Consider the following 25,302-nt stretch of genomic DNA (forward strand, 5'->3'; position numbering starts at 1 on the left):
ATGTTAAATTAATTATCCTTATTTCCTACGTCTACTAGTGGTGCCTTTATTCCCACAAATACCCAGAACCTATATTTTATGGTTTACTTTGATTCCTACCTTTTGAACAATTATCATGCCAAATTGGCAAGTCCTATTAATTCTCCCTTCTTTGTGTTTCTATGCATCCATTGCATTTTTCAAATACTATTACCACCATGTTAGAACAGCAATTTTCAACCTTTATCATCTCATGGCTCAGCAGTGTGCCTGCCTTGGCACACAGGTTAAAAACCACTCCTCTAGAGTAAGTGCATAGCTTCATATCTCCAACACCAAAACAGATTCCAATATCATTTGTTCTCCTTATCCCACAGCTTTTCCCCAAATCACTTTTGCAAATAGCCACTGGCACTGTCCCCAGATAATTTTTTGATTACATTAGCTATTATATTATGGAAAGAACACAGAATAAGCAGACTCTAATTGGAAATAACTTTTTTTCTATCCACAGGGTTACCTTGGGAAGAATTCCACGACTTGATTGCATCATCTACTAAAAGGGATAATATATCTTCATAGGATTGCTGCAAAGACTTGGTAACTTGTAAATGGTGATAGCAAAGCACCTGTCTCATCTGAGTACATAATGCACCTTTATTAAATGGGTAAATATTTTGTTCTTTATCCATTTCCTTTTACTTAATTAATCTGCTTACAAATTATCCCTTCCTCCTCTCAACATTTTCAAATGATATTTCTCCTTCAAGGCAAGCCCAAATCTGATCTTTTATGATCTTTCCTTATCCATTTCCACCACTGTGGAAATGTTGACCACAGGTGTTATCTGGCCTTACATTGTGAGTTAGCTTTTGGATTTTCATGTGCAAAGGTTTTTCTTTAAATAGATTGCACTAATTTGACTAGGGATCTACTTCCCACAAAGTATGAGGTGTTTTTTAGTGTTTTCTGAAATTGTGGTTGTTTTTATTTTTATTTGTTTTATTTGGCCTGTTCAGAATTCCTTCCTTTTTTCATAAATGATACTCTGGCTTTTTGACATAACCTATTCTGACACTTCTTTTTAAAATTTTTTAAAATTTCTTTTTTAAAAGTATATTTTATTGATTTTTTTACAGAGAGGAAGAGAAAGGGATAGAGAGCTAGAAACATCGACCAGCCGCCTCCTGCACAACCCTTACTGGGGATGTGCCCACAACCAATGTACATGCCCTTGACAGGAATCGAACCTGGGACCTTTCAGTCCCCAGACTGATGCTCTATCCTCTGAGCCAAACCGGTTTTGGCCTACTCTGATACTTCTAATCCCTCGGCTTAGATCAATTATTCCACATAATCACTCCCACTACATCCAAGAGCATAACATGAATCCCTCTTCACTAAAGGAGAAAAAAGAAACAGAAGCACATTCTTCATGACTCATATAAATTTCATTGTTTTGTTGCTTAAATAGGCACATATTTTAATAATATATTTAAAAGTTTCAAAGACCACTTCTGAATTTCATTCTGTAAAAAATATTTTCATTATGTTTATTATAAAAATATAAATGTTCCCACTACAAATCATTTTACATTAGTAAGAGGCCATCTACATTGTACAACATAAACTAAATGAGTACTGTTTTGAAAAGACAAGTTTAAAGTAAATACATATTTTCAATCATATCACATTTATACATGGTTTAGTTGATACTTAGTACAGAATAACCTGGGCAAGGTACCAGAAATAAATAATATATATAAATCAAATTTAAGATACAAAACAGATAATATGGTACATACCACTGTATGGAGATATGGTTTCATGTTTATGGGAAGTCAATGCAGTTTCTGTACAAAGAGATGGCCATTAGCATCTAGTACCTCTACTGCACAGTTAAGAATCGTACACTGTTATGTTTACATATGTACAGGGTAAAAATTGTGTAAAGTAAATGTATAAGAGGTCGGGCAGAAAAATAGTGAAAAAATGAAGAGTAATAATGCTGTGTATATGACTTATACTTTCAAATGGAAACCATAGGCAAAATAACAACCTTCAACTTCTATTAGTTTATGAAATACACAGATTTCATTGAGTATGCTCAGAATACAAAAGTAAATGCTAGTTTGGGATAAAATGAGATTGAAGCCAGAATTAGGTCTCAATCTAACATTCCACAACACAAAATTTTGATTACAAAGTGGTTTTAGCTTCTTCTAGGCTTAAGTAAAATTTGTAATTAATTTTATCATTGTATATAATTTTATAAAAATTCATGCTCTTCTATATCCAATATAAAATTCTAGTTGGATGATTTGACTATAAGTAATATTGCCAAATTTAAGAAATAATCTCATATGTGAAAGAACACAACTTAAACCTTATTACAGTAAACTTACAACATATTAGCACTTGTGAATTTTGATTTGATTGTAAGCTGTATAATGCTCCATTTTGCATAACAACATAAAGTTTTCAGTATTTTTATCCAATGTATTCTTATGACATACATATTTATTGTTCTCTAATATCAGCATTAGAATATACAGATAGAGCTAAAATGTTTTAGTGGTTAGATCTATACCAGGTACAGCTTTTCAAATATTACTGATTATGCTCATATTTGACCTTTATGAAATAGTAATTCTAAGTTCCCACAATAAGAGATCTTTCCACTGCCTTCAGATTTTGAATCACTTGCTAGATACCCATTTTATTTATTTCAAAAATTATACTGTTTATGTAAAGTAATTTAATGCTTCTAATTTATACAGCAACATTACAACAGGTGCATTTCAGTGAAAGACTTTAATATAACAATACCTGCAATAGATTATTACAATGTTTAATTAATTAAACTAAACCCCCCTGATTCAGATGAGTTTAGTTATAATCATTAGCTAAAAACAGCTCAAAAATTATAAGCTAAAATATTGAGTGACATTTCATAGCCTGTCAGAAAGTGATTGCTTTTTACTTATGCATTGGCCAATAGGCTGTGTTGCCAATTAATACAGCAATTGAAATAGGATTCCAATAATTTCCAGGATAGCTATTCTCTATTTAGGAGCTCTAACTTAGCTTCTTTACCAATGAATGGTTTCCTAATCACCAGAGTAGGGCAGGTATGCCATTGAGACTCCATTACTTAGAAGTCAGTATATTACACTAAATTAGGAGCATATATTTTATGTTAAATGGAGAGACAAAAATGTGTGAGATAATTCAGACTGTGAGATTTGGATAGTGAATGAGCAGGGAAATGACTTGGTTTCTATATATACATGGATGTTTTGAAAATCTGGAAAGAAGCCCATCATTCCCTGTTTAGTTTTCCATGTTTCCTACTGCTGACAATTTGAGAGAGCATTTGGCACTGGGCTGTAACAAATCCAAATTAAGTCATTGAAGCATAAATAGAAAACAATAAAAACAATTAGAAAGAAAATAAATATGTACTTTTCTTCAAAATTAAGACACATTTTACATGGTAATACTTAACAAAGCTAATAATTATAAATGTATGGTACTTAAAACAGCTACAAACTTTATATGCTTTTTAACAGATAAAAGAGAATATTACAATGAAAAGGTAGTAAATATGGCCAGATAGTCTGAGGTATAAATTCCTCTGTTTTTCTTGCTTGTAAAGAAAAAAAATACCTGTTACAGATTTCTTCTGTTTAGAAAAATATCACATGTCTTTTCCTTTGTGGCTAGTAGTGAACAGAGCCATTATGTTCTTTTTGTTATTTCATTTGTTTTGTTTTTATAATAGTCAGTATATGATCCATGGCTCTAGGCTAGCTCTTCATCATTTCATGCTGAAGAATTTTAATTTCATCCATCAACTAATATAAAAAATCAATTGCAAAACAAAATAACACCCATCCAATCCGCTAAATGATATGGGAAAATATAGAGTTTTTATATTCCATTTTAAGGCATTTGTACTCATATATGAGTGTCTTATAGGGTTTGAAAGTTCCACCAGTATCTCCAGCATTATCATCTGTCTGCAGAGTGTTGCTACATCTTCCACAGCCACCATTTCCTTTGAAAAATAGCCCTTTACACTGGGACTGGACCATTCTTTGATTGTGTTTCTAGAGCTTTAATGCTACTGATGATCTTCTTCTGTGGCCCAACCACAGTGACACCAACCTTTTTCATGTCACTGTAAAAAAAAAAAAAAAGAGAAAATGTTTGGTGAGAATAATGGTTTTCTGGATAGTATGTAAGCATGATATTTTCAGTTAGCAAAACTTGTAAAATTATATATCTTAGTGGTTTGGACATAATTTTTATTTTTACATAATCAATGTATAGTATCCTGGCCATTTCACCTCTAATATTGTATAAGAATATAAATATTATAGTGGGTTGAATAGTGTCCCCTCAAAATTAATGTCCACCAAGAACTGCACTAGGGTATTGGTGTATATAATTAAGACAAAGATCAAGATGAGATAATACTGGGTTAGGGTGCACTATAAATCTGGTGAAACTATTCTTATAAGATACAGAAAAGGACACGCAGTGACAAAGAAAAGAGATACATGTGTAGATGGAAGCAGAGATTGTTGCCATAAGCCAAGGAATGCTGGGATTCACCAAAAGCTGGAAGAAGTAAGGAAGGATTCAACCTTAGAGACTTGTAGCACTGCTAACATCTTGATTTCTGACTTCTGGACTCCAGAAATGTGAGAAAACAAATCTTGGTTGTTTAAGCCAATACATTAGTGGTAATTTGTTATGACAATCCCAGGACACTGATATAGATGGTCACACATTCTTTGTGGGGCATTATCCCATTCCATTGAATCTGGACCAGTGCCAGGACTACTTTGATTGACAGAGTATGTCAGAAATTACACTGTATCAGTTTCTACACTTGGTATTCAGAAACTGCCAGATTCAACTTCTTTTCCCTTAGGGCACTCTCTCTGGGCCGCGAAGTGCCACATATGAAGTCTAACTACCCGGAGACATTGGAGAGGCAATCTAAAAGTAGTTAGCCTGCCGTCTCCCCTGTGCAGCCATGTGCACCATGAGGCAGGAATGAAACCATCTCCAGCCTCCAGACGAGACCATATTCCTGTTAGATGAATACTTCAGTCAGCACTAACACTACAGCAGAACTGCCTGCCTAGCTCTGTCCAAATTCATAACCCATGACATTGTGATATGCAAGAAAATTGTTGTTTTAGCCTTTACGTTTTAAAAGTTGATTGTCGGCCATAGATAACTGGAACAATTTCTTAAAAGTATAAATTGCTTTCAAAGTAGAAAAATTGTAAGAATTTATTTCTATCAAAGTAACTAAATTTAAATTAGTTTAAACTTAGAAACCAGACATAAAATGAAGATTATAAGAACAAAAAAAATTTCATTAAGAAAAAAATGTTATATGAACATGTGCAAATTATTAATTAAATATTCTTCACTCAAGTGATTATTTCCTGTATTCACCTCTCTCAATATTGGCTCAAACATCCCTATCTCATGAGACCTTCCTTCTATTTAATATTGTAAAACCTCTCTATATATTTACCTCCACTTCGTGTTTTATTTTCTTGTTTCATTTTCTTCCAAACATTTTTACTATTCAGCATATTACCTTGCTTTCTGATGTATTTTCTTAATTCTCTATTTTGCTCCACAAGAATGCAAATTTCATATGAATAGGCATTCTTATTGGTTTTGTACTCTGCTTAGCAACCATACTCTGAGCAATGGTTATCATTTAGTAGGTGCTCAATATGTACTTACTAAAGAAGTCAAGTATCACTTATCAAAGAGACCCAGGCAAATTGAGAATGGCAAGAAGAAAAAAACACACACACACACACACACACACCTCCTTTATATTGAGCCTAAAGGAAAGGATGAGAAATTGAGAGTTTCAACTACATAGCAATGGACTAATAACTTTAAAAAAAATATATTTTATTGATTTTGTACAGAGAGGAAGGGAGAGAGATAGAGAGTTAGAAACATCAATGAGAGAGATCAGCTGCCTCTTGCACACCCCCTACTGGGGATATGCCCGCAAAGGAGGTACATGCCCTTGACGGGAATCGAACCTGGGACTTTTCAATCCTCAAGCCAACGCTCTATCCATTAAGCCAAACCGGTTTTGGCAGACTAATGATTTTTTTTTTAAGAAATGAGTTCCCAAGTAGTAAAGGTGGGCAAGCAGAAAACGGGTAACAATTTAAAAGCAATTTAGATGAAATTAAGTATCTCCTGCATAAAATTAACCAAGAATGGTTGCATGCCTATCACCTGATCTGGCAAGAAAATTTCTGATGACCTGTAGGTCACCACCCTGGTGCCATTCAAGGGGCTGATAAATTTTCTATGAACATCTAGTATTTTCCCGAAGGTCCTCTCTGTAATCATACTCTTCAGCTGCCTTGCTTCACCAGAAAGGCTAGTGGGAAGTGACATCAGACTTGTCACTCTTCCTGTAACTGTGGATAATGAAATCTTCACTTAGAGGATATAGGCTGTTTATATTGAACCCCACTTTTAAAAGAATGTGTATTTTATGGGATTTTTATTCTTTATACACCTTGCATCTATCTTCAAAATGAACAACACACATTTCCATTCTAGTCCCCAAATTATATCAAAGTCAGAAAACAAGGCAGATATAAATATATGCATACAAATCAATAGATCCTTTCTATTTTTGTATTTCTTCTAACATCTTTCTTCCAATTCTAATCATATTTTTATGACTCAATATGTGTCTCTTCCTTTTCTCCTTTTTTAAAAGCTCAAAAAAAGATAATAATTTATAGCAGAAAAAAATGTTTCAAGGTAGTATACTAATTTCCTGAACTCTTTGAGAAATTTAAGCACAATGACAGAGTAATACAACACAATGCCATGCTATGACTCTTGGCTCTGACCTCCCTCTGGAGCACCTGGACCTTAGCAGCCAGGTAAACACCAGATGCTGAGCATTCACAGAACTCTCCGAAGGGCCAGCCCTACTCTGGGGCTCTTGATTCACTAGGAAAGACTGAGTCTTCTTCAGCCCAAGGCCCACTCATCACTTCTGTATTGATGTTTGTTCCAAGCTCACGCCTCAAGAAATCTTCATAAAACTTTTAGATTCCATGTCTCAGAACCCAATATAAGCAAAATTTGATAATAAGCATAATTCTATGTTTAATGCTAAGGATTATATTGGAAAAGATAATTAAACCAATAATCACTTTAGGTTATGATTTAGCTTGTTTTTTTTTTTTTTTTTTGGATTCTTCACTCTTTCTAATCCCTCTATAATGTTTTCTACTCACCACCTTGCCATGTACAAAATTGTTCTAAACATGCAGTTGCTATAGTCTCAATAACACTCCCCACATGCTTATATCATTTTGACTGCCCTGCTCAGAAGGGCAGTGGATAAGTTCAAGACCACAGGGCAACTCAAGATTGAGACCAGAGGTTAATGAGCTATATGGTACTTCAAAGGCAAAAGGATAGGTGATGACACTTGGAAAATGGCATCTAAGAGAACAGGATAATGACATGTTGCAATTAATCTGCCTAATATTCATTCCACACACTTCATTCTCTCTCCAGAGTCTATGGTCACTTTTGCCCCCTTTCTCATTCTCTCTTCCCTTCTTACATTAACCTTCTGAAATCCATCTTAGGCTATTAAATAATGTTTTTTTTAAATATGTTATATATACTGAATAAAATTACATACTTTCTGGATTTCATCTGAAAATGAAATGAGTTGAGAAGCTTGCTGTAAATGAAATCCTGAACTAACTGAAATAAGTTAATGTTTATTTAAGTTTGAAGTCTTGTTGAACTTTTTCTGTGATTTGATAATATGAATAAAAAAATTCAATATTCTTTTTTAGTTATCACTATCTAATTTTAGAAGACTCTCTGGTGTTATTTAGTCAAGGGAATGATTTCTGAATTGAGTCTGAATGGCACAAAGAAAATAAAGATTGAAAGAAATAAAATTCAAAGAATAAACTTAAGACTGAAAAGAGGATGAAATATGGGGTTAAATATCTTAAAAGACTTGAAATATCAATGTTGCCTCATTAGAATTACCCAAATAATTAGTGTATTAAATGTATTTTTCTTTTAATTCTCATTTTTTGTAGTATAAACTATGGGCAAAAGATACACCGTACTGAGATCTAATAAACAATACTTTTCAAGGAATTTCATGCCAATAGATCTTAATTCTATCTTGTTCCTGAATTCAAGAGAAAGGACAGAAGAAAGATAATTGTGGAGTCTGAGATACAGAGAGATCTGAAACCACGAGACAGTGTGAAAAACAAACCTGAAAGAGTTGAGTCTCAGGAAAGTCAGTTTTCATCTTGAATGTACATATTGTTTAAATAATAATAATAACTACCAAGTGAAAATATTTTAACCAGCAAAAAAGAGCTTATTCTCTAACACTGTATTGTTGAGACAAGTACATTCCTCAATTGGAAATGTAACAAATGCTGCCACTTCACCTTTTTAAACAAATAGTTTCTTACCATATTCACAACTTACGTCTGACTATATTTAAATTGTGAGATGGCAGTAATATTAACAATGTTCTGTCTCATCCACTTCATTATTTAAAAGCTATAAGTGCTGATATTTTATTTAAAATAAACATTTATAAAATGTTGCCTTTGAAAATCTGAAAATGGTGTGGAAATATTCAACTGTGTTTGCTCTCTCTTATGCTTCTGTGCCCCAAGGCAGGTGTCTTGTATATCATAACCTCAACTGTTTATATTAATAAAGTAAGAATTAAAAATATTTAAATATATTACTATATCCTATGATTGTCTATGATAAAATTAACTATTTTGGAAACTCAGGGCATGTTGCAGATTTGATTCAGAAGTCTATTTAATAAACAGTACATTTCACTTCAAACAGGAATGCCAACACAGGTTAAATAGACTAAAATGGGCTTATTTCTTAAGAACAATTCTCCGCTAACAGCTGTCTCTCTCTCCAGGCCTATCTCTGGGCCTGATCTGCAGCATCCGCAGCAGCTGCTGATCAAGCCCTGCCTCTCTCTTCTTTGGGCCTCACCAGCAACTGAGGGGGCTGCTGATCAGACCCTGCTTCTCTCTTTTTCCAGGCCTCACCAGCAGACACAGCGGCTGCTTATCAGGACCTGCCTCTCTCTCCAGGTCTTTCTCTGGGCCTGATCCGAAGTTGCTGAGGCAAAGTTGAGGTCATTAATGACCTCAACGCTCTGACTTGCCCTGACCACACACCCCACCACCCCACCTGCCTGCCTGCACTAGTCTTGTGGGCCACAGGGGAGGGACCCAAGAGGTGCTCCATGCACTTCCTGGTGACCAGTCCTCAGTCTGGTTGTTTAGGTTGTGATGGCCCTAGGCTATTATTAGTATAGATTAATTGCACTCCACATTCCTTTTTGATAGCTATTCTGTATTGGCTTTGTTTAAATGATTGACAAGATGATAATAAAAGCTTTAAATATTCAACAGTATTTAAACATTCAAATATTGGTAGGAGAGGGAAAGGCAAAAGAAATCGAGGGCAACAAAGAGATTGTTTTAAGAAACAAAGATGAAAGAGAAGATTCTGAAACAAAGATGGACACAGTTTGCAAACAAACTGTACAAGCTACAAAACTATGTATAAGTTGGTGTATCTGACCAACAAAAAAGCTTTGCTTTTTTTTTTTGAACAGTTCTCTATTTTACCCTCAGGAAAAGGCTCCTAGAACCAAGTTCATGCCATCTATAAACAGAAATACTTGTATAATAGGAAACATATGAACTTTGAAGATGTCATCTATAAGCAGGACTGAGTCCATCAAAATTTTCTTTTGAGGGCTTAGAGTTAAGAGAGTTGGGCCCTAGTGAGTTGAGTAGCAAACTAAGAATGCATGACTAAAGGCTGAGAATGTCATTTTTATCTAATGTTCACGGGAGTGCAGGAAAAGTCACTGTGCAGAAAAAGAAAAGAATGATGCAGGTTACATTAAGAAATGAAGTAAATTGACTCTCATTCACAGGAAGAAGAATATGGCTTCTGGTTTTTAACTGCCAGTTCCCAATTACCATAACTTGTGAACAAAGATAACTGTTATTGACTAGTCACTGGATTCACTTGCTAAACCCCCTTTCGTTAAGCCCAGGGGTTTTCCAAGTCAAAGAATTGCTATTATCCAAATATCTCTGTCTAAGAAATACATCATATTTAATTATTATTGGCTTTTAACACATCAATCCATATTAACTATGTATACTAAAGGCCCATAGCATGAAGATTCATGCAAGAGGCTTTCCTTCCCTGGCTGCTGGCATTGATTTTCCTCTGGCACCCAGGACCCAGGCCTTCACTCTGGCTGCCACCGTAAGTCTTCACTCTGGCCAGAGGCTTCAGTCTTCGCTGCTCTGGCCTGAGTGCCACTCCTGTAGCTCCCTCTGCCCTCCACCCTCCCCCTCATAGTAGGCATCCCACCTTGCCCAGCTGCTCCACGCCTGCATATGCAAATTATCCCACCAGTTTTGTTTGGATTGATTTGCATATTCATTCCCGATTGGCTGGTGGGTATCCTGGAGGTATGGTCAATTTGCATATTTCTCTTTTATTAGTGCAGATTCTGTTTTTCTAAACTGAAAATAAGTTTTTTAAGGAATACAAAAAGTAATACCTTAAACTTATTTGTAACTTAATTTTCAAATGTGAAATCCTTCATAGACTCAATCATAGATGATGATATGATTATTTTAGCATCTGTGAAAGCTGCTTCTGACTTTAGCATCTCTCCCTGTATACCAGTTATCCACTTACAGTTTTATTTTCCATTTTCACAGAAACTAGGTTTTGTTAAAAGTAACAGAAAACACAAAATCATCATGTCCTATCTGCTCATGTTTTCAGTTAGGGGCTTGGGTCTTTGAAGTTGGGTACAAAAATGTATCTGTTGTAATGTATATGAAGTAGGTCATAGATCAGTGAACACACATTTTGTGAAGGAAGAAGATACATCAATACACATAAACCTAAAATGTGCTATTTATAAAGAGAGAGACCCAGGATCCAAATATCTCTGTCTAAGAAACACATCAAATTATATTTAATTATTCAGTGGTTACAGGAGATAGTAAGTACTCAGAGGTTCAACTAATATTTGTAACACATGAACCCAAAACATGTATGTTCAGTAGAAAGTTTAGAATCATTCAGTCCTCTTAAAAACTTTTTCTTACTCTGTAGAAATCTTGGCTATGGTGTCACAAGAACTGTATTCCACGCCTGTGAAGATTTCTTTGCATGGTGCTGTTCGAACACCATTAAGCCAGTCACTTGTGCGGAAGGTAGAGATGTCGACATTGCTTTGGTCCAGAAGAAGGTTTGATGGTCTGCAAGAAAAATAATACCAAAGGGAGAGAGGAGTCAGCAGAGTTTCTGGATGTCAAGATTTGATATCTTTTTAAAACATTAAAATTTGGCCAGTGAAGTGTATAAATATATGCATATATACTTTACTAATTTAATCCATTTAATCATTATCAAAGATGATCTTAATTTAGGATACAGTTGTTACAAACATGATGCACTGAATAAGTTGTTGTCTACTTTAATGATGGATTTGGTTTCCCATATTAAATCCTGACCAATGTTCAGGTACTGTCTGTCTAAATGACAATTTGGACAACATAAACTATACTTATTGCAAGACACAAAGTCAGCACAGATTTAAATAATGTCACAAATGTCATTAAAAATAAAAATAACAAAAAGAGTGAAATTCAGTGATGAATAACAAATGAAATTATTGCATGACAACACCTAAAGGAGAGTTCATTATATATAGATAGTTATACCTCTCTCTCTCTCTATATATATACAATTGTCTATATAGTATATAGAGAGATAGATGATGAATAAGTTAATAATAAAGAGACTTTTTCATTCTACTTATTTAACAAAATATAATATGATTTCACTCATATGTGAGATGTAAAACATAAAGTAACCAACAAGACAAAAAACAACAACAACAACAAACAAACAAAAAACTCATAGACGCAGATGACAGTATGGTGGTTACCAAAGTGATGGGGGCTACAGGAGAGACAGAGGAGGGTAAAGAGGGTTCAATATATGGTGATAAAAGGAGACTTAACTTTAGGTGGTGAACATAGAATGCAATATACTGATCATGTATTATTAGAATTATACACTTAATACCTATATAATCTTATTAATCAATGTCATCCCAAAACATTTAATACAATTAAAAAAGAGAGAAATTAATTATTACTGTGATTTGTATTGCACAATATAATCAACATTAAGAAGACTTTATAGTCCATCCATTGTGGGTCAGTGGTGGAGTGTTGACCCCATGCACCAAGAGGTTGCTGGTTCAATTCGGTATCAGGGCACATGCCCTGGCTGCAGGCTTCTTCCATATCAGGGGTGTGCAGAAGGCAGCCAGTCAATGATTCTCTGTCATCATTGATGTTTCTATCTCTCTCCCTTTCTCCCTTCTTCTTTCTGAAATCAATAAAAAAGATTTAAAAAAAGAGAGAATTTCTAGCATTGTTTTATATAATTACAGGCCTAACCATAGATCTATTACCAACTGTGATATGGTGGACCAAAGGGATGGAAAAAAAATGGAAAAGAGCATATTTTCACCCCAGAAGAGCCCAAATAAGCAGCCTTTTGTGAACTGCCCTGGGGTAGGTTTTTCAGCTCTCAGTAACCTCTTTTTTTAATATATATATATATATATATATATATATATATATATATATATATTAATATATATATATATATATATATATATATATAGATAGATAGATAGATAGATAGATATATTGATTGATTTAAGAGAGGAAGGGAGAGGGAGATAAAGATAGAAACATCAATGATGATAGAGAATCATCGATTTGCTGTCTCCTGCATTCTCCCCACTGGGGATTGATCCCACAACCTGAGCATGTGCTCCTGACCTGAATCGAACCTGGGACCATTCAGTCCGCAGGCCAATGCTCTATCCACTGAGCCAAAGAAGCCAGGGCTCAGTAACCTCTTTAATTCTCCTTTAACTCATGAGACTGGAACCAGTACCCAGGTGGACAATTTTCCTATTACTTCATCTTAGAAATGTCCCTGGGTTCAAATAGTCTATATTTATTTGTACTTTTAGTCTATAGGATTGATACATGGAAAATACTACCATATTTTCTTGGTCTAATAATTTTGTTGTGGTTGTATTGCTAATTATTCTTCTTACCTCAGTAGCTTAGCTATAATAGTAATGGAACATGAGGTTAGATAGATGGACCAGGGTTTGAATCATGTAGAAGAGCTAGATTTATATTAAGTATGGTTAAAGAAGAATAGTCCTTCTTAAGAAAATGCACAGAGGGCAAGCTGAGGATGCGATCTCTGGATGCATGGTGCATTAATTAATATGTAGAGAACACTTTTAGGATCTTTTTGATGTGGACCACATGTATCATTGTCTTGTAAAGTGTCATGACCTATTTTTGATGCTATAACTGAGAGGGTACATTTGGATTTTGGCCTCTTCTGAACATTTTATATTTAAAAATTTCAAGAGCTCAATGCTGATTAAATAGATATTGCAGTGCCATTCAATCAACATTGAGCTCTTGAAACCTTTAAATATTATTTCAAGTTAGTGAATATTAGAATATTTTTAAACCAGAACTTCACATTTTTATATATCAATATATTGAAAATTAATAATTTGCTTAAATGAAGCCCACCTTTTGAAATGTTTTTTTAAGTTCAAAATTTATATTTATTTTTCAAAAGACACCAAAATTAGTGAAAAATATGTCAACATGAATTTATCATTATTTTAGAAAAAAAAATAGCTTTTTAAGGTACCAATTCCAATATTTTTAAAAATAGCATGAAATGACAGCAAATGATCCTTTCAGACACACTTTAACTATATAGTGTTTATCTGTGAATACTAACCCTGCATATTATCTGGGTTATGTGGTAAAAGCTTTTCTTATCCTGATAAAATGTCTCTGTGAGGCACATCCATGTATATGCTAACTGTACCCATTATTTAAAAGATATTTTTAATTGGGCAATTTCTATTACCATGATGACATTGCTTCAACTCACCCCCTGACATACAGGAGACATGTATAAGTGTGAAGTCATGATTTTTAAATCTGAAAACTTTTATATCATGCTCTAGACATGAATCCTATTGTGGGGACACATGAGAGAAATGTAACAGACTATTTGAATTTTGTTGGAGACACATTAACATATTTGGTAAATTTGGTCACATTTTAATGAGTTTAAAAAAATATATAATAATGTGACAATTTGGTTTGCCCTTTATATTCATCCTCCACAGAAAATACAGATCAGTAGTTAGTTCTCTCACTGGCAGAATCATTTGTGAAGTGGAGGACAGCTGAAAGTGGAGGACTTTTCAATTAGCTTTCTCTTAGACTAAATCAACTACTTAAATCCTCTCTTCTTTAAGCATTTTGATTATAAATTAAAACTTAAAATTATGGAGTTTATAATTTATGTTTATGTCATATGATTAAATTTTAACTTTCAGAGGTTGTCTTTTTAAGAAAAAGGTAGAGACAAAAGAGGCATTATTTAAAAAAAAAATATATATATATATATATATATTTCCTTTAGAAATATATAAACTACAAAATATAAATATAACGTTTTGTATATTATTCTCTTGGAATATATATTCCTATCTAATAAAGATGGAATATGCAAATTGCTATAATTACACGACCAAGATGGCGGTGCCCACAGCCAAAAGGGGGGGATTATGCAAATTGACATGACAAGGCGAGAGGCAGAAGGCTTCACTGCTCCAGCTGGAGTGAAGGCAGAGAGGTGGCTCTGCTCTGGCTAGAGCGAAAGCAGAAGGTGGCAGCCAGAGAAAAGGCCCAGGCCCCAGGTGCTGGAGGGAAGCTGCTGCCAGCAGCCAGGGAAAGGAAAGCCTATTCTTGCATGAATCTTTGTGTATTGGGCCTCTAGTTTTCTATAATCCTTTAAATTACTCATCAGAAAAAGATAAAACAATTAATTTTAATAATTGAAAATCTCTTGTTTTTGTTTGTTCCTTAGAACTTTATTTTAATAACTGAAAATCTCTTGCTTTTTCTAAGAATTTGAGGAACCCAGGTCCCAAAACTTGCATGATATTTTCTTGGGTTGTTTTGGCATGGCCATCCTGAGTGAAGCAGTCTTTGTCACCAGCCAGAATTCTATATAATAAAGAGGTAATATGAAAATTGACCATACTGCCCTCACAAGATGGCTACCTACAACCAGGCTGGCGGGGGGTTAGGAAATTTGAAACGACAAAACGACTGAACTGCAGGCTATGTGGGGTGACCAGGTCAGCGGGGGGCCCTTGAGGGGCAACCAGGTTGGCAGAGGAGGCAGTTGGGAATGACCAGACCAGTGGGGGGTGAACAGACTGGCAGTTAGGGGCGACCAGGCAAGTGAGGGGGTGCAGTTGGAGGCAACCAGGCTGGCAGGGGGGAGGAATTTAGGGGTGATTAGTCTGGCAAGGGGTCAGTGAGGGGTGACTAGGCCAGTGGGGGGGCAGTTGAGGTGACCTGACCAGCAGTGGGGGACAATTAGGGGTGATCAGGCTGGCATGCAGAGGCAGTAAGGGGCAATCAGGCCAGCAGGGGGGTGACCAGGCAGGCAGGCAGGTGAGCGAATAGGAGCCAGCGATCCAGGATTGTGAGAGAGATCAGGCCTAAACCAGCAGTCCGACATCCCCTGAGGGGATCCCAGGTTGGAGAGGGTGCAGGCTGGACTGAGGGGACCAGGCCTCTAGTTAAATATAACATTAGGTCCATTGGGAAAAAAATCATTGAGTCAGTAAACAGAATGGATAGAAACAACAATGAATGTTATGTGAGAAAATTTTATAAGAAAATGAAATGAGACCTAGAAAGAAGATGATATTATATTAAAATATCTACAGGCATACCCTCTATCCCCCTACACACACCCCATACTCCACAGCTTGGATTTCCACAGTAGCTGAACATAGACTCTAATGTCAACTGTTGTAGACTCTTAATCTCATGAATAGCAATATTTTTTATTTATGGGTTTGTGGGTACAAAGAATCAAACCCCAGGACATTTATTTAGAATATTTATGAAGCATGCCTAATAGCAAAGTGTAGTTTTTCTTTCTTCTCAATTCAAAATGGTTCATATTTTAAAATTCAACACTATAGCCAGACTCAAAATGAGTTGAGAGAAAATTAGTATAAACAGATTGAAATAGAACAGGATGTGAGGATTAGGGATTAGAGTGACCCCAACCGAGCTTTTCTGTTTATTACTTGGATCAAAGTGCAAGGGAGACAGAGAATGACCTAATTTTAATGCCAGTGACCTCAGACTAACCAGCCCTGCAAAGTATCATTTTTCCACTTCCAGGATTTCTCTGGGGAATTGAAATAAAATTGGCTCCTTTCCTCCTCAGAGAGGACATCTGGAGAGTTTATCAATGGATAGGAATTTGTCTCTCACTGTGAAGAGCCTGTGATGTCTCTTCATGCTCACCAAGGGAATGTGGGCTTTTTGAGCAGCTGCAGGCATTGCCGTTTTTTTAGACCCAGCCCCAGACATTGGGTCTGAAGGGGAAATTTATAGGCTGGGTGATGTGCACCGTGAGCTCACACTTTTACCAGACAAATTAGATAGGTTTCAATCTGTGCAGCTGTAAACGATGTCCTGCAGAGTTCCACCTGATCTTTTACAGCTTTTCATAAATCAGTACCTACTGGCTGCGGAACACAGCCATTAAAAAGAAATCATGGAAATTATATGTTTGCTCAGGGGAAAGAAAAAAATAACTTTCCTCCCTTTTCTCTCCCTCCATGTATTTAGGTTTGTGAATTATTCTTTTATGGATATCCATACTGCTGCATTACAGGTACATCTATATTTTCTTCCCATCAATTCTTATTTTATCTTAGTTAAATATAACATTATTTAACATTATATAACATTTTTTCTTAGTTAAATATAACATTAGGTCCATTGGAAAAAAAAAATCATTGCTCTCATTTCAATTAGCCCCAGATACTGGGAAGCAAATATCAATAAGTAACTGCCAGTCCCAAGAATATCTTCTCATAATGACATTATTTCATATTGTGTTAAGATTCTAAACTATGGGGATTAAATGCTCAGTTATCCTTCTGTAACATAAGAAAACTCCTTTTGGTTTAAAAAGGACTTTATTTTTCATGTATTAAAATAGTGATTAATATACATTTCTGAATGAATAAAAAGATGCATACTGAGTCTAGAAATAGTAATAATATTGGAGATGTATGCTATACCACTGTATTTACATACATTTTTTTGTTGTGAATAGTTTTTGAACTATATTAATTCCAAAGAGTAATTTCTAAAAGAAATATTATTTCTACTTTTATGATTGTCTGAAAATATTAAACATTTTCAATACAATTTATAATTTAGTGTTATTTTTTATTATTTCAAAGGATAATGATGACATACTGTATTTCAAGGGGAAATCTTATGTTTGCCCATTTTTTAAAAGTGTGGATGTATGATGATCTTTATTTTTTTACCTCTAACATTAAAATATCAAATATAGTTAAATGAATTTAATTTGTTATCAGTAACGATGAGTAATGTTGAGTAGGTATAGCTCCCAACAGTGGACTAATATGTAATTAACAAATTAAGGAGAAGTAAAAATCATGGTATTTAATTATCTCTGGGCATTAAAGACAAAAAACTTAGCACATATAGCTATTGTATCTGTTTTAATTGTTTTCAGTAGAAAATTACCTATTTTGATTTGTAAGATTAAAAAAAAATCACCTGGGTATTTAACATGTATTTATGTCCCTGCAAAAGGTTCTGTATTACATTTGTTCAGTGAGGAAAGTCACCCTGTCAGTTTCAGAATTGGAGGTCAAAGTCATTTGAAAAAACAGAAAGCTTTTGGGTCATCTGATATTTTTAAAGGATATATTTGTCAAACAGCAGTTATTCTCTAAAATAATTTATTATGTACTCTTAGAGATCAGAAGCACTTTATTAATAAAATGCCATTAACAATGAAAAATTATATTGTTTATATTTTCTATATTTATCTTGTGAATTAATAAAAAGAACTCTCTTCAAACAGTGAGTAATGCAATGAAACAGTATACTTAATATCAATTCATATAAATTAAGTATTGAGTTGATTTTTTCAGACTCTCATTCTAAATACATTTAACATATTTTTTTAGGTCTTTATTCCATTAATTGGGTTACTTTCCTTTTAAAACCCAATTTTCAATGTATCAAATATATTGTTTAACATTTTATACCAAGAATTTGGATTCCTTAAATTTATAATAGTATTGAAGAATCTAGTGATCTGAAGTGTAAAAATTCTATGGGTTTAAAGAACAAGTCATTTCTCTATTTCATAAACATCAAAATTAAAAGTATATGATTGCTTGAACAGAAACAAATGTATTTCTCATTTGTATTAGCCTTTTTATTTTTTATTTATCTATACTCATAAAATTAACTGAATCAATTTATTTAAAGCAGGAACTATATTATAAAACTAATCTTGCAAAAGCAGTTTCCTTTAAAATATAAATTCTTCTTATTGCTGTTTTATGTATAACAAGAATCTGTAATGAAGTAAGAGAACACTATTTTGGTGTAAGCCCATTTAAAACTTATTTCATAACACTATTTTCTATCAACAACTTTTTAACAAAAGATTGCTTCAATTCTTAAAAGAAAATAAAAGATATTTATTTTTATCCTTTTACACATAAGCACTATTTTTATATCAACTTTTTTCTAAATTTCTCAAAAACATTATTTTCACATTGCCTTTTTCATAATCCAATTGTAACAAAACTTCTTAAATGTTGTATCTCATCTATTACTCTAAAATAAATCAAAATAGTCATCTGAAAAGAAGCTGATGTTCTCATTATTTCATTGAAGGCATTTCCCTCAGTTGTCTTTTGTTGTTGTTGTTGTTTGTTTCCTTCACCCTTTTGCAACTTTTGATAATAGTTCATTCTATCTACTTCTGAAAAATTAATTCCTTCAGCTGGATTCTCTGTAGTGGTCTAAATTTCTTTCTTAACTCTGTTCTGCTCTGTTACTGATACTGTTCCCAAAAGCTTGTAGAGAACTGTTTCCTTTATTTCTGTGTTGGAATCAGTGCAGGAGGATAATAGTCTGAGATGTTTTAGGATTGCCATCCACTAGTGTAGATTGGTTCTATAATCCTATATAATAAAAGGCTAATATGCAAATCGACCAAACTGCAGAACAACCGGTCACTATGATGTGCACTAACCAGCAGGGGCAGACACTCAATGCAGAAGCTGCATCCTGATGGTAAGTATGCTCCCACAGGGGAAAAGCTGCTTAGCCAGAAACCAACTCATGGTTGACTCTAAGGATGTCCTTAGTGCTCACAGGCCTAAGCCATCAGTCAGACATTCCTTGAGGGCTCCTGGACAGCAAGAGAATGTAGGCCATGCTGAGGAATTCCTCTCCCCTCCCCCTTTCACCTCTCTAATGCATTAATTTTGTGCATCAGACCTTTAGTCTTCTTATAAGTAGCCTGAAATTTTTACTGGCTACCTTTACATTCTACTACCTATGAAGGAAATGTTCACTTATTTCAATTAGCTTCTTGGCTCTTGTAGACATTTGAGTTAGTGACTTCTGAACTAAAAAAATTGAAGCATTTAGAGATTTCAAAAAGATAACTGGACCCCAGGGCTGTACAGAAGTAGCAAGAAGAAGCTAAAAAATGCAACAGATTGGAATGAGGGAATCTCAGTGTCAACCTATGTGAACTAACACTCACCACTTTTCACAGATTAAAGTTTACTAATGATGAATGCTTTAATTATAAATAAAATGATTTTAGAAAAATAAAAATGGATACATTAGTCGTGATAGCCAGCTTTACTAGATTGTGATCTGTACCTTCTAAACATGGTTTTGACTGAGGCTTCTTTTGTTATCTTTATATAGAGAACACTAAATTGTATACCTAGATTTAATTTTAATGTTTTCGCCACTTGAGATGTGAACTTCTAGCTTTTTGTGGACTCAGTATAATTGCATCCAGAATGCTAACCTGCCTCACAGTCTGTCTTCCTTCTGCTGTCCATAAGGCATTGCTCTCAAGGTCCTCCATGTGCAGAACCTGGAAGCACTCTCTGGTACTTTCTCTGTCACTCTGCACATCTCGCTAGTCACCATGTCCCACAATACTTACTCCAGTAAAACTTTCTGAATTCACACTCTTGAATATCTTTTCTTTTTGCTCAAATAATTCCATATTCTGAGGACTATTAAAGTATTTATGAAGATTTGAAATAATCATTGTTAAAAATGGGAAATCACATTTTCTACAATAAAATATTTCTTAATGTATGACAATTTGAATTTGTTATTAATAAATTCACAATGAAATAACCTTCCCAGTTTTATATTTCAGCTAGAGGCCCAGTGTACAAATTCATGCACCAGTGGGGTCACTCAGCCTGGCCTGTTGGTATTAGGCTGAAAGTGGCTCTCCAACATCCCCTGAGGGGTCCCAAATAGCAAAAAAGTACAGACCAGGCTGAGGGACACCACCGGTGCATGATCAGGGCTTGGGAGGGATGTGGGAGGTTGGTCAGCTATGGAGGGACCATGGGAGGACTCCAGGGTGTGTCCAGCCTGTCTCACTCAGTCTTGATTGATTGGACCTCTGAGTGTACATCATAGCAAGCGGTTGAGTGGCCTTAGCATTTAATTAGGATATTATGCTTTGATTGGTGAATAGATGACCAGAAAACTGGACACTTAGCATATTAGGCTTTTATTATATAGGATGACAATAAGGACACATATAAAAACAATTTCGTAAAGTTTTGTATTTAGTAAATTTAAAAAGATGGTGGTTTTTAGAAAAATACCTATTTCCCCTAAAATTATATTTGCTGCTACAAAATACTTTAATTAATTCAGGTTTTAAAAATTAAATTCTGTGAGAAAATATATTTAACATATTTCAATAAGACTGAAAAGGTGTATTTAAGAAATGTGTCAAAATTTGGATGCCATAGTATGACATCAAACATGCTATAATCTGATATTGAGGTAATTTCCCCCGTAATTGGAGTTAAATATCCCTAGATCATACAATATGGGTTAGTCTTTATATTGCTAATACCACCCTGTGGAAATACTTCTGAGTGTCTTTTTTATTATATGGAAAGAATTGAAAAGATGTTCTTTTTTGCTATGATTGCTATTGAGTGAAGATCAAAAGAAATGACTTCAGGGTACAAAATGAGGTCCATATGGCCTAGGAAAGGACAACTTTGTTATCCTGTTCGTTGTTACATTGTCAGGTAGATTTCCAAAAGGGTCTGTGTAATTTCACTCTGTGAAACTTAGAACAGAGATTCATCCTTACAGGATAAGCTGGAGGTAGTTTCACCTATTTAAGAAATATCATTTAGTTCAGTGACCCCTAAATATTATTTCCCATAAATGATGTATAATTTTTATATACTGATATTAAGACTTTGGTTCAGATTCCCCTTATTCATCTTATTTGAACACAATGTAATAATGGGGTCATGAATATTCAATATAATTATACCTATTCAGGTAAAAAACATAATGTGTTCTATTAAAAAGTACTTTCGTAAATGCTCTACCAGTATGTAAGTCATCACTCTCAATGACTGTCAGTAAAAAGAGCAGCTATGAAAAAAAGACTCAGACAAAAAAAAATCTTCCAATAGGCACTATATTACACCCTTTACATGTGAATCATACTGCTTCATCATTATGCAGTGTTTACACATATCGCTTAATACTGTGGGTTTGTGTACACTTTAAGTGTAGATCCTTTTACTAAAACTCTGTAATTTTTCCATTAAAGCACACATCATCAAAATGTGGAAGACCTGTTTTTCTCTTATGCATGAGAAAATAAATTATTAAACAACATAGTTTTGCCTTTAGTGTCCCTGAGAAGCATCAAAATATTAACACTTCTGCTTATATGACCCCTGAAATAATTCATCCTGCCTTACCCATTTCTTTTATTGCACTTTGTAGGGGCACTTTAGTTTATATTCTTCAAAACCACTAAGAGAATGGAGGAATAAACATGAAAACTAATGGACATCGTGCATTCTGGATTGCTGTGTATATCTGATGCATTGATGTTGTGTTTCTGTATTGCAACACTGACATGATATTACTCTTAGTTTTATCATTGACAGAACCTAAAAATGCAAATGGCACACAATATGGATTGAATAATTAGTTGCTTAATTAAGGGAGTATTGCATTCTGCTGCTCAATGTAAAGTTTTGGAATCATTTTTATCTTTATAGCTTTACTTTCAATGCAGAATAAATCAGGACTTCACTAGAATTTCTTACCACTCCAGGACATTATTTTTTTTTCTGTTTATTTCTCTCTGTTGAGAGTGAAAAAAAGCTGTGTGTCCTGGGTCCCTATTTTCCAAAGACTTCAGCCTGAATGTAAATTCACTTCTATTCAAGATAAAAATTTAAAATAACAGGGATTTTCATCTTTATCATTAAATTGCATGAGATTTCTTCCTGACCGATTTAAAAAGAGAAAAAAAAATAGTATCTTCGGTCTTGAGGAATATAAGTATCAAAAAATGCAGGTGAAGAAGTGGGAGATAGAACTTGACAACTGGAGATAGAAAATAAATTCTTTTGAGCGGGTGCATGATGCAAACTAATGCTCACCTTGCTGCTGCACTGGTGATGACCTTCAGGCTGCCTGGGTTCCGGATGAGCTTGTCCAGAATGCTGACAATCTGCTCGAACTTGGGTCTGTTGTTTCTGTCTTTCTGCCAGCAGTCCAGCATCAGCTGATACAATGCAGCCGGGCAGTCCATGGGGGGTGGCAGGCGATAGCCCTCATCCACAGCTTTAATTACCTGGGCAGGAAGCAAAATTTCCCAGGACTTAAGAGGTAGGGCTTCCTACTTCTTTATGGGCAGAACACACTAATAAGAGTATTTTAAAGTTAAGTGGAAAAATTCTCAATTTAAGTTGCTTAAAAAATAGTAGCTTATCAAATAAATGTGATATTATTAATGCCCAATATATTATCTAAAGGAAGATCAAGAGAGAGAGAAAGTGAATTTAAAAGCGTTTGTAAAGATACTTTTCAGATTAAAACAAAATTTTCTTTATAATTCATTGAATTTCCTTTTTTTTTTTTTGTTTGTTTGGTAATACAGATTTCTACGGAAATTATATATGAGTGAATGCAGAACAAAACAAAACAAAACCATTTACATATTTTCTTTATATCACATTTCAAATTGTACTTTTTAAATCCTGGTCAGGTCCTTTGGTAAAAGCTCATGAGTTGCACAGTTAAGTAACTATCAGCTTATTAGTATTTTTAAATGACATAAAACAGTATTTTTAAACTTTACATGTATGAGTCATCTGGAGAACTTAATAATATACAGATGACTAAACTCTGATTGCATCACTCTGGGGTAAGGCCTGAGAACATGCATTACTGCAAATTCCCAAGCCATGCTAAACCTGCCAGTCCAGAGGCCACATTTTGGGGGGCTCTGATACAGAGAAAATTTGGAAAATAGAAATGTGGAAAAGGGAGTCTGATTTTCCCATTACTGTTATAAAAAAATAGCTTGTTTGAAGACGTACAAAAAGGTTTTCATATCCAAACACATTAAAGGCAGTTTTATATGTGGTGAGTAGGAAATGACTAAAAGCATCTCAGCTTTCCTTCTTGTGCATTTTGAGATCACGCTCACAGTTTCTGGCTGAGCATAAAGAAAAACCTCTGAGTGCTGATCCCATATGCCAAGAGCATCCTTTTACTAAGCCTGAGCAAACATGACTTTATAAAAATAAAAATCCTTTTGAAAAATCATATCACAGTTATAACAGAAAGCTAAAGATTATTTTTTTTCATCCAGAGACTTCAATTTGTGTAATGAAATTCATGTGCAACATTAATACATAATGAAGAACAACATGCTACAGATTGATTGTTTTGCCTGACTTTGGGAAATACTATATTTAAATAAACAAAATGTTGGCATAGATGCATTAATTAAATCTACAAAGGCTGGCAGACTTGTGTATCTTACTAATGTTACCTAGAAACAATTGTGCAGCAAAAATATTTCAAACAACTGGTTATCTTGATAGTCACTTATTTCATTACATTTTAACACAAATGCCTTCATTTTTGTCTCCATTCTAAACCCCTGCTTGAGAGAACATTGTAAAGCCTTAAAAGCAGTTCAATGATGTTCTTGCAAGATTTGAAAACAATTTCATTTTTTAAAGATTCTATTTCAATTTCATAAATTAGGAGCCACCTGTTCTCATTTGGCTGCACTTCCTTGCCTAACTTGATCTCTTAATCTGACTCCATAATTCAAGAACTGCATATACTTACATCCTGATTGGACATCTCCCAGTATGGCCTCTCTCCATAGGACATCACCTCCCAGAGAACGATGCCATAACTCCACACGTCGCTGGCTGACGTGAATTTGCGATAAGCTATGGCTTCTGGTGATGTCCACCGGATAGGAATCTTTCCTCCCTTTGAATATAACATCACATGGGCATACATGATCAATGCATAAGACACATACATTATCATCTGAAATCTGACTGAATTTGTCAGGGTATTTCTATTTTGAAATGGAACTTGGGTTTCTCTTTAAGTATCTTCTTATTTTTTTATATTAATGCCAAACAGGACTGTGTGGCATATTATTTACTGCAATATTTGCTTCCAATAAATTTTAAAAAATTTAATATAAAAAGAAAAGTTGAAAATTGCTTAAACACTGACTTTTCATATCAGCTGTGGTACATCACTTAGTTATCTGTAACAAAGCGACTTAATGTGGATGTGCAATACTATTAAGTTAGAAAAGAATGAAGAATTTCAAATGAACCTTTGTTGATTTAACTAGATTTATGTTCTATCTACAATCTTAGTTCATAATGTGAATAAGTCAGTATTCCTTGACACTTATAGGTATTTGTTAACTAAATAAATTAAAACAAAAAATTTACGTCTACCATCTCTCTTTAATACGTTATTTGGTTATCTTAATTTATTCAGTGCCTCATTTCATCATTATTTTTTAGTTTTTAAAATTTACAGATGTCCCCCATTTTCCCCCATTGACCCACTTCATCATTAT

The 25,302-nt window shown here is 34.3% G+C and overlaps 1 protein-coding gene across 2 annotated transcripts in view; it reads right to left on the minus strand.

Moving 5' to 3' along the window:
- Positions 1-1,511: 1,511 nt before the first annotated feature.
- EPHA3 (EPH receptor A3) overlaps positions 1,512-25,302 on the minus strand; it is a 342,182-nt gene continuing 318,391 nt past the window's right edge. For both annotated transcript variants that reach the window (XM_036446292.2, XM_036446293.2), the window contains exons 14-17: positions 24,540-24,689; positions 22,835-23,028; positions 11,232-11,384; positions 1,512-4,162 (exon numbers count right to left, since the gene is read on the minus strand). In XM_036446292.2, coding sequence (XP_036302185.1) covers positions 4,057-4,162; positions 11,232-11,384; positions 22,835-23,028; positions 24,540-24,689 — 603 coding nt within the window. In that variant the 3' untranslated portion in view covers positions 1,512-4,056. The remainder of the gene's footprint in view (positions 4,163-11,231; positions 11,385-22,834; positions 23,029-24,539; positions 24,690-25,302) is intronic.

The sequence above is a fragment of the Pipistrellus kuhlii genome, unplaced genomic scaffold (genome assembly GCF_014108245.1).
Source record: "Pipistrellus kuhlii isolate mPipKuh1 unplaced genomic scaffold, mPipKuh1.p scaffold_m20_p_2, whole genome shotgun sequence".
Classification (NCBI taxonomy): Eukaryota; Metazoa; Chordata; class Mammalia; order Chiroptera; family Vespertilionidae; genus Pipistrellus; species Pipistrellus kuhlii.